The 15,131-nt window shown below is 35.4% G+C and overlaps 1 protein-coding gene across 2 annotated transcripts in view; it reads right to left on the bottom strand.

Annotated features, from left to right (window-relative positions):
• LOC142978413 (dual specificity protein phosphatase 22-like) overlaps nucleotides 1-15,131 on the bottom strand; it is a 48,844-nt gene that overhangs the window by 6,790 nt on the left and 26,923 nt on the right. For both annotated transcript variants that reach the window (XR_012959758.1, XM_076122852.1), the window contains exons 3-5: nucleotides 9,634-9,758; nucleotides 2,961-3,132; nucleotides 696-849 (exon numbers count right to left, since the gene is read on the bottom strand). Coding sequence is in view for 1 of the 2 variants with exons in the window: in XM_076122852.1 (XP_075978967.1) it covers nucleotides 696-849; nucleotides 2,961-3,132; nucleotides 9,634-9,758 (451 nt within the window). In the remaining variant the exon portion in view is untranslated. The remainder of the gene's footprint in view (nucleotides 1-695; nucleotides 850-2,960; nucleotides 3,133-9,633; nucleotides 9,759-15,131) is intronic.

Here is a 15,131-nt window from a genome sequence, read left to right as displayed (position 1 = left end):
GTTTCAGTGTGAGGCACTCCCAACTAGGGCGTCTGGCTATTGAATTAAAAGGACTTTGGGCTCTACACGAAATTGAACTAGGTACAGTATCGTGACGAGAATATTGATGACGAAATTTTTTCAGAGCACGATGAGTGGTCACATTCACATCTGAGGCTATTCGTTTTTTTTCTCTATATACTGAATCTATGATTGAAATGTTTAATCAACCGTTTCGGCCTTTGTTTAGTAGTGTTTGAATGTATTTTTATGTAAATATGAATGTGTACTGCTGCCAAACCATGCGGGTATCAAAAACTCTAAATAAATGACGTGTTTCATTCGATGGCTGATGATTATATTATTTGTTGGTTGCTTGGTCGTGTATTTGGCAGCCTGAGGAAGACAACAGGGAGTTATTTGTATTGTAGCAGATTAATATTGATTTTCTTTGATGAAATTATTTGTGCGCCACCAAAATGGCTAGCTTTGCTAGTTTTTGGACTCATTGACTAAACTCATTGAAACTCAATTATTAAATTACAAATAGAACAATATGTTCCGTTTCGTGAAATAAAATACTAAAGGTTTTATTGCGCTATAATTTTTGTATGCAATGCAGAGTGTACCTACAAACCAATTTCAACCAAATAAAATAAAGTAGCATCAGCCTTATTTTAAGTCCAATATACTTAAACATATAATTGAAGAGTTACCAGTCGGACATTGTCGTCCCATGGAGCACTTTCCCTCGCAGATAGTTCGTTGGTTCAGCATGGTTTGATACGAGTCGAGCATGATGCGGCACTCTGATAGATCTCGGTCGGCCAACGCCAAGGACGGGTACCGCTCCTTCAATCTTCTTCTTTCCTATTTCAGAAAAATATATATTATATTAAGGAATGTTATAATATTTTGTGGGATAGATGACAAAAAATCATTAAATCTCTACTCTCTTTTCGCTCTCCCAGCCGCAGCTACTGAATAATGAAGAAAGATATATTATTTGATTCATTATCGCTTCGATAATGTCAGAAATTATTTTATAGAAGAAGAAGCCTTCGCTTTATATCACATTTTCTGTGATTTTTCACTAACAAATTTATTTTAAAGCGGAAAACGGAGCAGTAACAAAAACAGCCACTTGACTACTTTAACGCGGCGTCCCACAATTATATTAGCCGTGCGGGACTTGAAATAACGACCCCCGTGTCACGCGGTATAATGTGCACTTGACTTTAACCATTGCTCGTTTTCACATCGTCAGCGTGAAGCCAGAAACTGCCCTTGTTTTAACCCCCGACGCAAAAAGAGGGGTGTTATAAGTTTGACGTGTCTGTCTGTGTATGTGTCTGCATGTCTGTGGCATCGTAACTCCCAAACGGATGCAGTGATTTAAAAATTTTTTTTTTTAGTATTAAAGGTTACTTATGTGCAAGTGTGCTTAGATGATTAATGAAAATCGGCTGAGCCGTTCAAAAGTTGTAGGGGGTGAAAGTATGGGAAGGAGAGGAAATTTACTCGGGTGGGGTCTCAAATAGCTTCGTATGATGAAAAGGTTGGTGGTGGAACATAATGACGACATAACCTAGCTAGCCAAGTTATAAAAAGTATAAAAAAGGAGTATAAAATCGGGGCTTTTTAAAATTTTTAATTAATAGTTATTATATTTAGTGCTTAGTTTGGAATCAGACGGCCGTGTGTGAGTTGTCCAAAAATGTTATTATTAATTTATTATACAAAAAATCATACGACGGCATATAAAGGCACTAGATTTATGCCACAAGCTCTCAGTGTGCAAGTGGCGTAGTCGCATGTTGTCCTGCCTCGAGAGCTCCACTATAAATTACGTTGATTTATGGCATTTGTCCCCGCGCCGCGGCATGCCAGCTTGATTCATTATTGCAATGACTCGTGACTTGGCAATATTGATTTGTTTACGCTATATTATTACGAAAAATAGTTATGAAATATTATAGAATTAGCGAGAAAGTTTCCTTCGAATAAGTTGACCAGTTTCATAAAGCGTACTTAATTTAATTTTTTTCATTTATACGTGACTCAAAGCTAGGTATTTCCACAACTACGAATTCCGTTCAATGTGTTCATAGCTCGCATTGTTGAAAGAAAAGCAAAAAATACGTTGAAAGTCTTAAATAACAACCCATCACAATACACAAGCATAAAACTATTTTTGGACTTATTTGTCGACAGAATAAAGTACTGAAAATGTTGTAAAGCTTAAAGAAACGTGAATGTATTTTATGTCGACGCGGTGTCTGGCCGCTGAGATATGAGGGAAACTTGTGAGGCTGACAAAGGCACGGGAAACAACTAGTTTATTGTGAAACGTGGCATTATTTTGTATTCGTACGTATTTTCTAGAAAAAGGGTAATTTAGGCCTTACTGCCTAATGTGTGTAGGTACTCGGTCAGTAAACATTATAAGGTCAGGCCGTAACTGTGTATTCAGCGTACTGTATCGATTCTATCTATCATTAGTAGACATATTCAGTACATTAGGTAATGACAATTATGTAGTTTCTACCACTATACAAAGTTTCATAATTATGTTTCCGACAATGCCATCTGCAACCAAATATACACTGTAAGGTTATTCCTATTATCTACATTACATTTTAAACAAAGAAACAAGAAAAACAATAGTGATAATATTGACGCTCCTTCAATGATACTTACAAACAGAAACGTATGTACATATTATGTCTACTGCACCTGCACTTGAAGGTGAACCAAGGATTATCATGATGTAATCAGTCAGCTGTTGCCCGCGGCTCAGCTCGCATGTATTTATTATAAAGGAAAGCCTGATTCCTTTCTTTGAAAATAATCTATCACCCTCGCAAATTATTCTAAAGTTATTACGAAGATGAATTGTTTAAGAACAGTAGAATTAGTATGGAATCGAATGTGGTCATCATGGATTTGCCTAAAACATAGTTTGGGCATCATTTCCTCACCTCAACAAGTTTGTAAGTCTCGAACTCTTGCAGCTGTCTCTGGAAGCCGAGGTTAGGGTTGGCGACTGCACGACCAGCTCGCACCACTTTCAGCGCTTCCCGCCAAGTCAGGGGTGTCACCGACATGATGTAGGCCACAGCTACTGTCACACTCCGCGACATCCCTGCTAGACTGAAACAAAAATGTAATTTAATCTCTTTTAAGATTTTTTCTGTAATAGATGCATATTTGTAGGTAGAAAAGCGTGTTTTCTTTACTTAAATTCAGTTAAATTTAATTTTAGAGAGTTAGTTAAAATTTTCCCAGTCAGCAAGTAAAAATAACGCTCCATTCCATGTTGCAAATGGCGCTAACAGCATCTTTAACACAACACTGGCCATCGTCACGTACCTAACATTAAGTGTTCGTGGGCGTAATTGTAACCTGTGGCCTATCGTTATTATTAGCTATAGTTTGCTTCTTCGCGATAGAATCGGAAAATAATCACTTTTAATGAAAATGTCCGTTTAAAACAGCGATAAAAGCTAACGGTCTGATCACTAACTGTAAGCCATAATGGAAAATAACCAATATTATGTAAATACATGCGTTTAATTAAGTCAGACAAGAGTTGAACAAGGACTGGCTAATGAAAAGGTTGTCACTTAGGGTCCTACGTGGTTAGAATAAAAATAAAGTTCCTGGAGCGCATTTCTCTACCACCATCGACTATTGACAATATTTTATGAAAACTTGATCACCGCTTCTAGTGGTTGCTGCGGGAACTATATTTGTAGTACATTTTAAATGTCAAACTCTCGATAATCGATAGAATTGACTATAGAAAATCGCCCTGCCGTAGCCCGATTCTCTACTACTATCGAGTATCAACAACCGGATATCTATCAAAAAAAATTGTATGAAAATCTGATCAGCGCCTCTAACGGACATCGTAGAAACTATTTGTGCAGTACATTTTAAATGTCAAACTCTCGATAATCGATAGAATTGACTATAGAAAATCGCTGCTGTTTTCTTCTTTTAAATATTGCTAACGCTGTAGGTTACGTCATTAGATTCAGTGTACGGAAAATATTAGCGGCAAGGTCAGTGTCTGTGCCCGTTAGGTTGTATAATGGCGGACTACAGGCTAGTCTTTGAATTTCGTTATCGTATTTTTAGAAGCTTAGTGAACCAAACTTTTCTTACCAGTAAACGGTAATGTTGTTATGAGTAAGAATATTGTCGTGCCAAAAGCTTCTTTATGCTCGGGCTTGTGTAACAATAAACTGAGTCATGTAATATGCAATTTTGCACAAAATCGTGCTTGCATATTCGACGCTGGGCTTGGGTTACCAGTAATAATTAATTTTATCGCTTTTTTTATACACGTTGGGACTTTCATCCCAAATCTTTAGATAGGACTAAGCTTAAGGTTTATACATATACACAATTAAATTCATGGAACTGTTTACAAGTACTGATATAATAAACTTTAAGTAACACTATTTAAGGAGCTGAGTATTTACAAAAATTATAGGACACGTTAAAATCCACTCCAATCTTCGTTCATAAAGTTAATTCAAAGATTTTTGAGAGCTTTTATCAACCTTAACTGAACAAATGCTTGATCATTAACGCATAAATGATGAAGTATAAAGTGGCAAGGAATCATTAATAACAGAATAAAAACGATATGAAATAAAACAGGGATTTGCTTGAGCTTCTTACGTTATAAGAAGTAGTACAACACAATAAAGCTAAGCGTACACAATCGATGGTATCACATGTACTACACAGTGAACAGTGTCAGCGGTATTAGGGCCGTGACGTCAACAGTCCTCGAGCGCCCTCGATCGGCCTCAAGACGGGATGCTGGCTGCCAGTGACACTTGACCGAGAAAGGTGAGACCGATATCGACACCGGGAACTGCTGAGCTCATCTTAATAGGCATTTTAAAGAGATATACAAGAGCCTTTGCTCCTTATGCTTTTGTTTTTCTGGTAACAGGAAGGACTTGCTAATTAAAAATGGGAATAAGTCGAGTAATTGAACTCGTGGCTTATAATCTCTTATATTTTACTTTGGTCTTATGTACTAGATGTCAAAATTAATACATTTTTTTTTCCGTGATGTGATCATACCAGTATAAGTTTTATTTGGTTTTGTATGAGTTTTCCTATTTTTAAGAAAAACAAAGCCCTTCCTATTTGATAGGGGATTTTATACTTAACGCAAATGCATTTAAAGCTGTTTTTTTTTGTTTTAAAATAACTCGTTCTACGAATCTATTTCGCATTAATATTTTTATATAATCCAGGATAACAGAATTTACATTCTATAAATTGAATTATAGCTATTTCAGTGAGCTGGCATAATCCTGACGTGTTTGTCGCTGAAATTCAGCTCGGCTTATCTCGTTCGGAGTACCTACTTAAATAGAAAATGTAACTTCTCTACTGAAATTATGTGATTTCTCGATTGCATACCTAATATAAATTCATTGTAATCGGATTACTCTAATAGTTTTTGTGTATATAAGTATTATATTTGTAAATTATCGAAATGGTAAATGTCGAATTGCAGCCTTAGGAGTCATTAGGGTAAATTTTCGCCATATCGCCAAATCGGTTCACGCAATTAGTAGCATGCAACGTTGCCAAAATGCCACTTAGATGGCCGATGACAATCGACCACGTACATAAATACTAGTCAAAAGTCATGCGGTAATCACCCGTTTAAATCCCACATGAGGAAATAACAAATCGACAATGTGTACGTATATGCAGTTTCATTTCCATCATTAGCCGTGTCTTGTCGCAACGCCACTCGTCTGCGACTCGGCAACTAGACGCGACGCAAATGACGCGTCATTAAAATCTTCCCTCACGCTTTTGTGGAAACTTCGCACTTTTCACAACTCGCCTTGAAACAATTCGAAACACTAGACTAAAAGTAATTTATTCCTGTTTCTACTAAGTTTTATTTTATCAAACCCGATCGCATTATTAACGGCATGAGATAGAGAGAGAGAGAGAGAGCTTTTAGTATTAAAGCTCAGATAATCTGTTAAAGCGATAATACTACAACCAATTCAGAATTCAACTCAAACTATAGTCATAAGTATACATTAATAAGTTTATTAACCCCCGTTTTCTGAGGTACATTTAGCAGTAGTTTAGCTATTAATAGCGTTTAAACTCATATAAAAAAACACAATTGAATAGATAAACTACCGCTAAATGTATTTAGAAACCGGGCATAAGTAATTTAGCAAATTATATAACTATAAACATGACATCACGTTCTATAAAAGTAATCTTTGTAACACATTACCCTAGGACGGACATACTAAACTATTTTAGTATTAAAAAGAGGGTGGAACGCTACCTTTGTGCGATTAAGCGTCGAGAATCTGTTACAATTACGATTAATCGATAATGCGTTCAATCGTCTACTTCTACGTCGTTCGACCTTTACACGCTGTACATATTGATAGACTACAGACAAGTAATTAAATATTCAACGGCTAATAAGTAAGCCTTTCAAAAGAAACCAGAAATCTCGGAATTTCGGAAGGTTAATTATTGACAGCGATGTTAACGTTTAATTTAATATTTATGGCCAAGTTAATAACATGCTGTATTATTGCATTATGGAACATGAATATCTAAATACAAATATGATGCAAATAGATAATTATATTATCTACCTACATATGAAAATATAATGTCACATTCAAAATACTAATATATTATTCGAAAACGCTTCGTCGAGCGTGTATAGATACGAAGAATGCTGAAAAATTAAAGCAACTGTTAGAAAAACTTACTTAACGAAAGGGAGACACATTACATTATATTATGGAAAAGTCTTTAGCTTGATTGAGTGTCTCATTTCTGGGCAAAGGCCTCCCCCCTTTCCTTCCAAATCACCCTATCGGCGGCAAGATCCGACCAGTAACGTCCTTCTCAAATGCGTCGATGCGTCATTTGCTCAATTTTTATTTCATAAATAATGAAAGTAAGTATGTTTGCACATACATGATTCAAGTAAATTTTGTTCTTAGCTCAAACATTGAATAGTACCCGCGAAAGAGCGATGTACTGTGACGAAAAGTTTGTCAAATTCTACGAATTAACGCCGGAGTCTCTCCATTCCTTTCTTCTTGCGGTCTATTTACCAAGTTTCATGTTTTGTAGGGAAATATCAGGACTTAAAACAGTAATGACAAACATTGAAACAAAATTGAAATTTGTCGAATAGTTTTCAAGTTATTGAGGCCTTTATGCTTAAACAAAGAGAAATATAATAGTTATGACGGGAACAGTTTGTTTTAGAAAGCACTTTGCAAATTCAACATTTTGTGGTTTCCCCTACATTATATTTAATAGTTCTAGAACGTCTTTCTTGTAATATAAAGCGTTGCGTTCCATATATTTAAGAATAAAGGTATGTACAATGTATACTCCTGAAGAGAACAGATAATGTCTAATAATAAATAATAAATTTAGAGGCTTTTAAAACGCCCTTTGTTGCCTCCGGTCTTTACCAGAGACAAGCAAGGATATTTTATTTTGTTTACCCTAAAAAAATAAGTAAGTACAGGCATGACAGATTCAGACAATGTATGCTTTGGCACCCAGTCAAGTCAAATAACTCTCATTTCAAAATATTATACAGTTCAAAAAAACATCTAAGTGATATTTATATTTTGCAAGTAAATAAATAGAAGAATTTAATAGCACTTTTAGACAGCTTGATTCTTCGTAAAAATATTTATTTGGTATGAAAAGTAAGTAGTTGTATATTGCGTACTTCTCATCCACATAATAGAGGTTTCGCTGTGATTTATAATAGCGAGTGGCAGTCCTCTATTTGGATGTTTTCATAAAGAAATCCCTACTGTATAAATGATGACAATTCCAGAAAGACTTGTCATTTTATCTTTATGTTTGTGCGAGCATTTTGTATGTTACTCGTCCTTGAAAGTATATTCAATGTGTTTTATTTTAATTACATTTTATTCAGATTTATAAGTCTGTAATGTAAGTTCCAAAAATTATTTCTGAAATCGAACTTACTTTTACATAATCTTTCATTTTTAATTGGTTATGTGGGTTCGGGTCAGCCAATTTAAGTGCATTCTATTAAAATAGAACAAAAGTATTTAGAAAATACATTTCAGTACCTCCTGGCTCCTACTGTAACTTAGATATAGTTTCTCAGTCATGAAATATGTACAGTCAGCTGGCAGAAGCTTGTTATTTTAAAGTTTAAAAGCCGTTCAATTGTAATTGCCGAAACGATAGTAGTAGAGCTCGTAAACGTTCAGCGAGCAATTCATGGTCATAAAACTAGCGAATAAAACAAAGGAGTTTTACACAGAGCAATAATAATAATCTACAGGCGCACAGCTAAATGCTGGAACACGAACCCATTTCAAAATAAAGGCAAACAACTATGTCAGCTACTAAGCTACTTAATGAAATGGAAAATGTTTAAAAGGATCAAACATCAGTATTTTTGCTACCTTTTTATAATTTAATTCAGTAATATATTATGTAATAAGTAAAGTATTTTTTGAAGCTGTCTATAAGGTATAAACGCGTAAGGTGAGGTGTAAGGTAAGTCATACGATAATCGCCGAATACGTAATGCTGACTCCACGTAAAGTTGTACTTTTGGTTAAAAAAGTGTAGGCGAAGGCGTGGCGGCCGTTAGGACGCACAAAATACGAGGCGGAGGTAGAATTAGTAAACATCACGGAAATTGATAACTCATTCTTACCGTTGAAGGAAATAGGCACCACCTGGGGCGCCGCGTACAATGCCAACGAAATACACAGTAAATAATAAAAACAGATAACGCTGGGGGACATTTTCGAGGGTCGCTCTGTGGGTAGCGGTGTTTCAGACGCAGAACAAAAACATTACTTTTAATTGCCTTAATTAGTGCAACAACGCCCGCATGCCCTTTTATGTTCTATATGTATAAATTGTTTTCATTCTGAGGCATATTTCAAGTTGCGAGTGAAGCTCAGTGAATGTGCGGCTTCGAATACCGCGGCTTGCCTCATGGCTCGTCAAATGCGTGTGAAATTTACTGCGTTAAAAGCTTGCGATATAGTTGGTGGGTAATTTTGCTTGTATAATACAAACCTAAAAAGCGTTTCACGACATAAATCGATCGGCTATTATTAGTAGGAATATTCCGTAACGTTCTTTTACCAGATTACCCTGTAATTTCGTTCCGATAACGGACAGTTAAATTACTATGTTGTATTGTAGTACTCAATTCCAATGAATATTACTTTCAGCTAATAAAAATCTCAATTACACCGAAAACTGGATTAGTCTAGAAGTGTTAACGATTATTTTCCATTTTAATTAAGCTAAGTTTCGAACCAAAATTAGTTGAACATTCACTCTACATAAATGAGTAGGCCCTGTTTATTCTATAGTTCTACATCAGATATATTTGGGTTATAAACAGTCTTATTCTCTCTCTCTTTTTAGAAGAGAACAGTCTTGATAATTATAGCGAAGTGCTCTTAGCCGTCGGGTATGTTTGTCGTGACATACAAATGTATGTTAAAAGAAACAAAAGAAATTCGTAGAGATAGTTCTTTGGTATTCTCATCGAATCGAGGCGTGATTCTACTAGTATGTGTATAAATTATTTTTACTCACCAATGTATTAAAACGTTTCCTTCCCTAAGTCTCGCGGCGTGTATGAAGTCGTTGCACAGGCTGAAGTACTGCGTCAGATTCTGGTCTGGAGAGTCTGACGCCATGATGCATAGATAGTGTTTATCCTGTCAACAAACAGACACATATTACTAAGGACCTTAAATAAGGCACTTTAATTTAGTTGATAATTTCCAGATTTGCACATGTGACTTGAAGTACAAGTGAAAAGTTTCCAGGCGCGTAATCAAATACCATTTTAATGGGCCGGTGTGAAAGAGAGTTGAGTAATTTTTTTGAATTATTATTTTTCCAGACAAGTTACTTTTAAATTAATGTTCGAACATTTTGATGGCAGGAGTGTCTTCATTCTATCAAGTGTGCTTGTGAATTATAATTTCTATACATAACTTTTGCATAATGTCATTGTAATCATATTAACATTTCGTAAAGCCTTACATATGAACAAAGCACTAAGATAACAAACGCGGATTAAAGTTTACCGATAACTTTCAAAGCCGTTGTAACGTTTACTTAACCAGCTAAATTTATGGACTATCCATAAACCAGTAACCAGCCATAAACAAAAGTTAAGCCGAGAAACTATTAATATAATCTATGGTATAAAATAAAGTTGGCCGGTTGAGTTAATAGTCTATAACTTTTAATGCAATACATTAGTCACAAAGATTAATGTTATTATTTTCATCGTTTCTCCTTGAATCTTGAAGGTTTAAGGTAAATATGGGAGGGTTATTTACTGCGGTATGTTTCCGAGATGCAAGATTTGCGCGCTTGTTTATTTGACTCATTTTATCGGTATAAAATGTGCTGAGAGGAATTTATTGCGGTATTTTGTGTAGCTATCTGAAACTTTTACAAACATAAGTATAGTTTTAGAAGTTTTATGGTAGTAGATATCTAATGCTACTTTTCAAGACATAGCATTATTTTAGGTACTTAGTTATTTTGTCTGGGCTTTCAAATTGAATAAATGATAAACAAATCAAAAATTTACTTTCTTTTCGCGTGGGAATTCATCCACCAAGTGGACAAAAGCGAATCAAGTAAACATGAATGAGTAAACCTTTACGAACCAGCACTACCATAAATCATAAATGACCACTCATAAGCTCAACTTATTCGTTATTCACCAAACTATCCACTTAGTTATTTATTGTGCGACCATAGCATCATATTTGTACGTAGTTCAATCTAGCCGAGTCCCGTGGGTGAGACTCTGCAACTCTACTACAAAGTTATAATACTCTAGAGCGAAATAAAGCTGAAAATGCGATGATGTGATTGTCTCGTTTATTTCGCTTATTTATCATGTATAACGTCATTTCACCACTTTTATTATAGCCTGAAATGACCGCGGCTTTCGGCCGGCTTTGTGTTATGATTACTATATTATTATGGTAGTAGAGAATAAGATATTAGCAAAAGTTTTGATGGTAAATAAATCACATTCATTGTCTGCTCGGACGAACAATGTTATATGAATTGAGAAAGTTGTTATGTAATGTTGGTATCTGAACAAAACAAATGTAATGCGCGATGTCGAATATTACAGCAATTTTTGGATTCCTAATAAAATTCAGATAGAAAAGCTGACCAAATCTTGTGGATTTTCAATTCGACTCTTACTTTCGCTCTACTAAACTAACACGATTCCTAAAGGCATGCGATAGGCACTGACGAGATTCAGCTCAGAGCAGCCTTTACAAATATATTCCAGCATTATTTTTAACTAGTTGACCAGCGCAACTTTGCTTGCGTTACATAAGTGAGAATGGTCATAATTTTCCCCGTTTTTTAAACATTTTTCGTCGCTACTCCGCTCCTTACGTTTGTAGCATAATGTTATATAGCCTAAAGCCTTCCTCAATAAACAAGCTATCCAACAGTTAAACGATTTTTGCAATTCGCACCAGCAGTTCCTGAGATTTGCGCGTTCAAAAAAACAATCAAAGTACAATTTTATAATATTAGTATAGATAATAATATACGCGTTTAACGTAAATCTTTTTCCAATCGCCGCTCTAGATAGGTGGATTAATCGTATACATGTGAGAACAAATTACCCAACCCCCGTCCTCTCACGGGAAAATATGGTGAAGGCCTATTATTAGCGAGGTATTACGAGAGCCGTATGAGATCTACTCATGATTTTACGTATTACTGGCTTGTGGGAATAGATTAATAATAATATCGTGCTTATATTATCAAGATTACTTTTTTATATATATTTTTTCAATTATTATTTACTCGGATAACCGCCAAAGTAAATATACTTATCGTTTTATAAACCACAATATAACACTTATCATCTAAGCGCGGTCTCGAACTTTATACGATAGTATCGAACTCTTATCGTCCTAATGTCAAATACTCGACAATATGACGTTTGAACGATACAATCTTTCAAAATCGTACTAAGTACTCGATGGCACATTCACAAGTAATTTGTACTGAATCACGCACTATTCTAAAGAAATTTAATAATTGCTCGCGAATACCTGATGACGTCATCGCGTTACAATCGTGTTTTAATGAAACGCGACCGTTTATAGCTGGCATAAAAGTTTTATCGATTAGAGGTTGTTGTCACCAGTCATTATCTAATGAGGTCAAGTAACCTAACTATGTTCGTAGCAACGTAACTACGACATAGTAATTAACAGGAATTTACTCCAAAACTTTTCTTTACTGCTAAATAACTTAATAATTAATTGTCGGATTGTTTGTGACGATGATTTCTTAGTCTAAAAACTAATTATGGGCTCGTTCATTGACACATAACTGTACTAGATGGTAGAAGTAGTAATTATTATCAATCATTTCCTACTTTTACTTAGTTTTATTGCTTCACAGAGTGTTTTATGAAACTTGCATTTGTCCTATCGCTAGGCAATAGTTATGGCACACACACAAAATGAAAAAGCGAAAAAAATATGTAGACAAACATACAAGAATTGAAGCCAAACATCAAGACACTTGACCGGTGAGCAGCTGTCGGCGCAAAGAAGAATAAAATTCACACACAGAGAGAGGCAAGGCAACTATAATATTCATGTGTTGTGATTGGTAGATACCAAAAGTTGCCAAATAAGCTTATATGAGAGAAACTCTTCAATAAAATATTCAAAAGTTGGCCTGCACAAGTTTCTCGTCAATTGTACTTTTGTTGTGTTTCGTCGAAATGGGAATTATACCGGTTTACAGAATCGTTGTCATTGTTTACGACCTACCGGCTTACGGTGAAACTGCTTTTCTATAATTGTATCGTTACTTTATTGACGTAGTTAAAGAATAAATTCACTGTAATCTGTTTATTTTGTATGTAGTCTTATTCAATGATTGTTCTAATTGTTTAGGACAGTTGTTTGTTTAGGATCATTTCGAAGTAGAATCGAAACATTTGTGAGGATCCAGCGTTAATCCTAGTCAGGTATTTACTTCTAAGTGTAAGATATATTAAGTGTAGATACTAGCAGATAGTGTTTTCAGCCACCTCGGGACTGTTGGTATATGTATTTATAAAACTAACATTTATAAAGTACACGTTTACCTTCTTACACTGAACAGTTAAGTTAATTAAATTTTTCAGTTCCACAGCAGTAAGAGTACCCCGGAATAATGTCACTATGTCCCTCTAGCCTGCCGCAGGTACCTTCATACTAGTACTTATACATGTATGTATGTGCCGCAGTAATACCGTTCGACATCGGACATTGATGATAATTTACGATTGACACACTTGATTTATTGTGAGACTGCTGAATAATTAATGATGCAGAATATTGGAGGCATAAATGTGAAGTGAAATAGTCATGACTTTTGTGATGAATTCTGCGAGAAATCGCTAAAGTTTGCCTATTCTTACGATTAACTCGCTAAAATAATATATAACCTTAACAATTGCCTTGTAATACTATTGGCAAAGTGCAACCGAAACTCAAACTATGTGAGTAAACATCGAACAGCTCGCTAAAGCACTTTGCATGAGAGCACGACCTCCAAATCCGAACAACTGCACAAGCTAGATAACGGGAGTCGGTCGATGCGAGCTGCCGCCGCATAACTCACCAACTAACTTACTATTTAAGTGCACCGATTGTCCGGTATTCAGCATTCAAGGAAGGAACTACCTCTACAGTCTTGAGTTGCACAACTTAATATTTATTGCGGCTAGCGCGCTTTTCAATTCTCCAAGTCTCTATCACGAAGCTGTGAGACCGTGTTAACGACCTCGCTTTGTTGGCATTGCTATGGATAGAGCCATAGGTTTTATTGCCAAATTGTCTACATAATAGTTGTCAACTCTCGCTTAATAAGTGCTATTATTTCAAGGTTTAACATTTTAAGATTCTCTCTTGCATATATTTGGAATAAATCAGAAAAGAAGATGCATTTTTAAATCTCCGTCGTGACACAATTCGTATGCAAATAACAGAACAATATTTGCTTTAAATTTACGACCGCATTTCCTATTGTAAAAATATTTTTCTCGGTTGTGCGGAGATCTGGGCCAAAGTAAGACGACACGTGCTACGTTTTACGATATTCATATGCTTCGGTGGATCTCCGTCGCCAACAGATTAAATTTGTTACGAGCTACAATACTGTGACGGTTGCAGAATGAGAACTACCGCAATACTAGCCTTACATGTCCTGTTTGAGGTGGGCCCATTAGTTTCTATCTTTTTGGGTTGCGTTAATACCACCACAAATATCTCGCGCAACTAGTTGTAATGCTCTAACCCCCGGCGTTTAGTGTTTTCAACTCATATAAAAAAAAACGCAATTGAACATTAAACTACCGCTAAATGTACTCAGAAACCGGGGTAAGCTGACTCAACGATACCCACGGAATTGAGACTGGTATTCTGCTATTCTTCCGTAAATACAAGGATGAAAACGTGAGAAGCTCCCTATTAATTATATTTATCGAGAAAACGAGGACTATATTAACAAGATTAATGATTGGAGCTGATAATAAATTGATATTACTTTCCCGAGAAAATCCATTAATAAGAAGAGGAGTAATTTTCTTAAACGCATTTACGTTGTAATTGTTTAAAGCGTCTAAGTTTAGATCAATTATTTAATATTATTTTGTAATTTAGATAAATTAAATGTCCGGTGTTGGTTTCTCCGCTTTGAACGACCAAAAAACGATTGCTAAAATATTAACTAAAATCAAAACTGATCAGAAATGTGAATATGATTTTCCATTCAACGTATTTCGGTGAAAAGCCTCTAAAAATACAGCTCCCTGTGGAGTCAGGTATCTTACAAAAAATCCCCATTGCAAAATAACGAAACGGCCCTGGAGAAAAGAACCGCCTCATAAAAATCCATTGCAAATAATTTAAAAAAGCATAATTTTCTTTATTTTGAATGCAACGCAAGGTTTTGGAAATACAAGGAGACATTTTCTTCGAAGCTTACTCATGGTTGAAAAGCAGACAGGTGTTATAAAATACCAGCCGTCT

Source organism: Anticarsia gemmatalis, chromosome 14, assembly GCF_050436995.1.
Source record: "Anticarsia gemmatalis isolate Benzon Research Colony breed Stoneville strain chromosome 14, ilAntGemm2 primary, whole genome shotgun sequence".
Classification (NCBI taxonomy): Eukaryota; Metazoa; Arthropoda; class Insecta; order Lepidoptera; family Erebidae; genus Anticarsia; species Anticarsia gemmatalis.
Note: the sequence above shows the minus strand (reverse complement) of the source record. Positions and strands in the feature narration are given on the sequence as shown.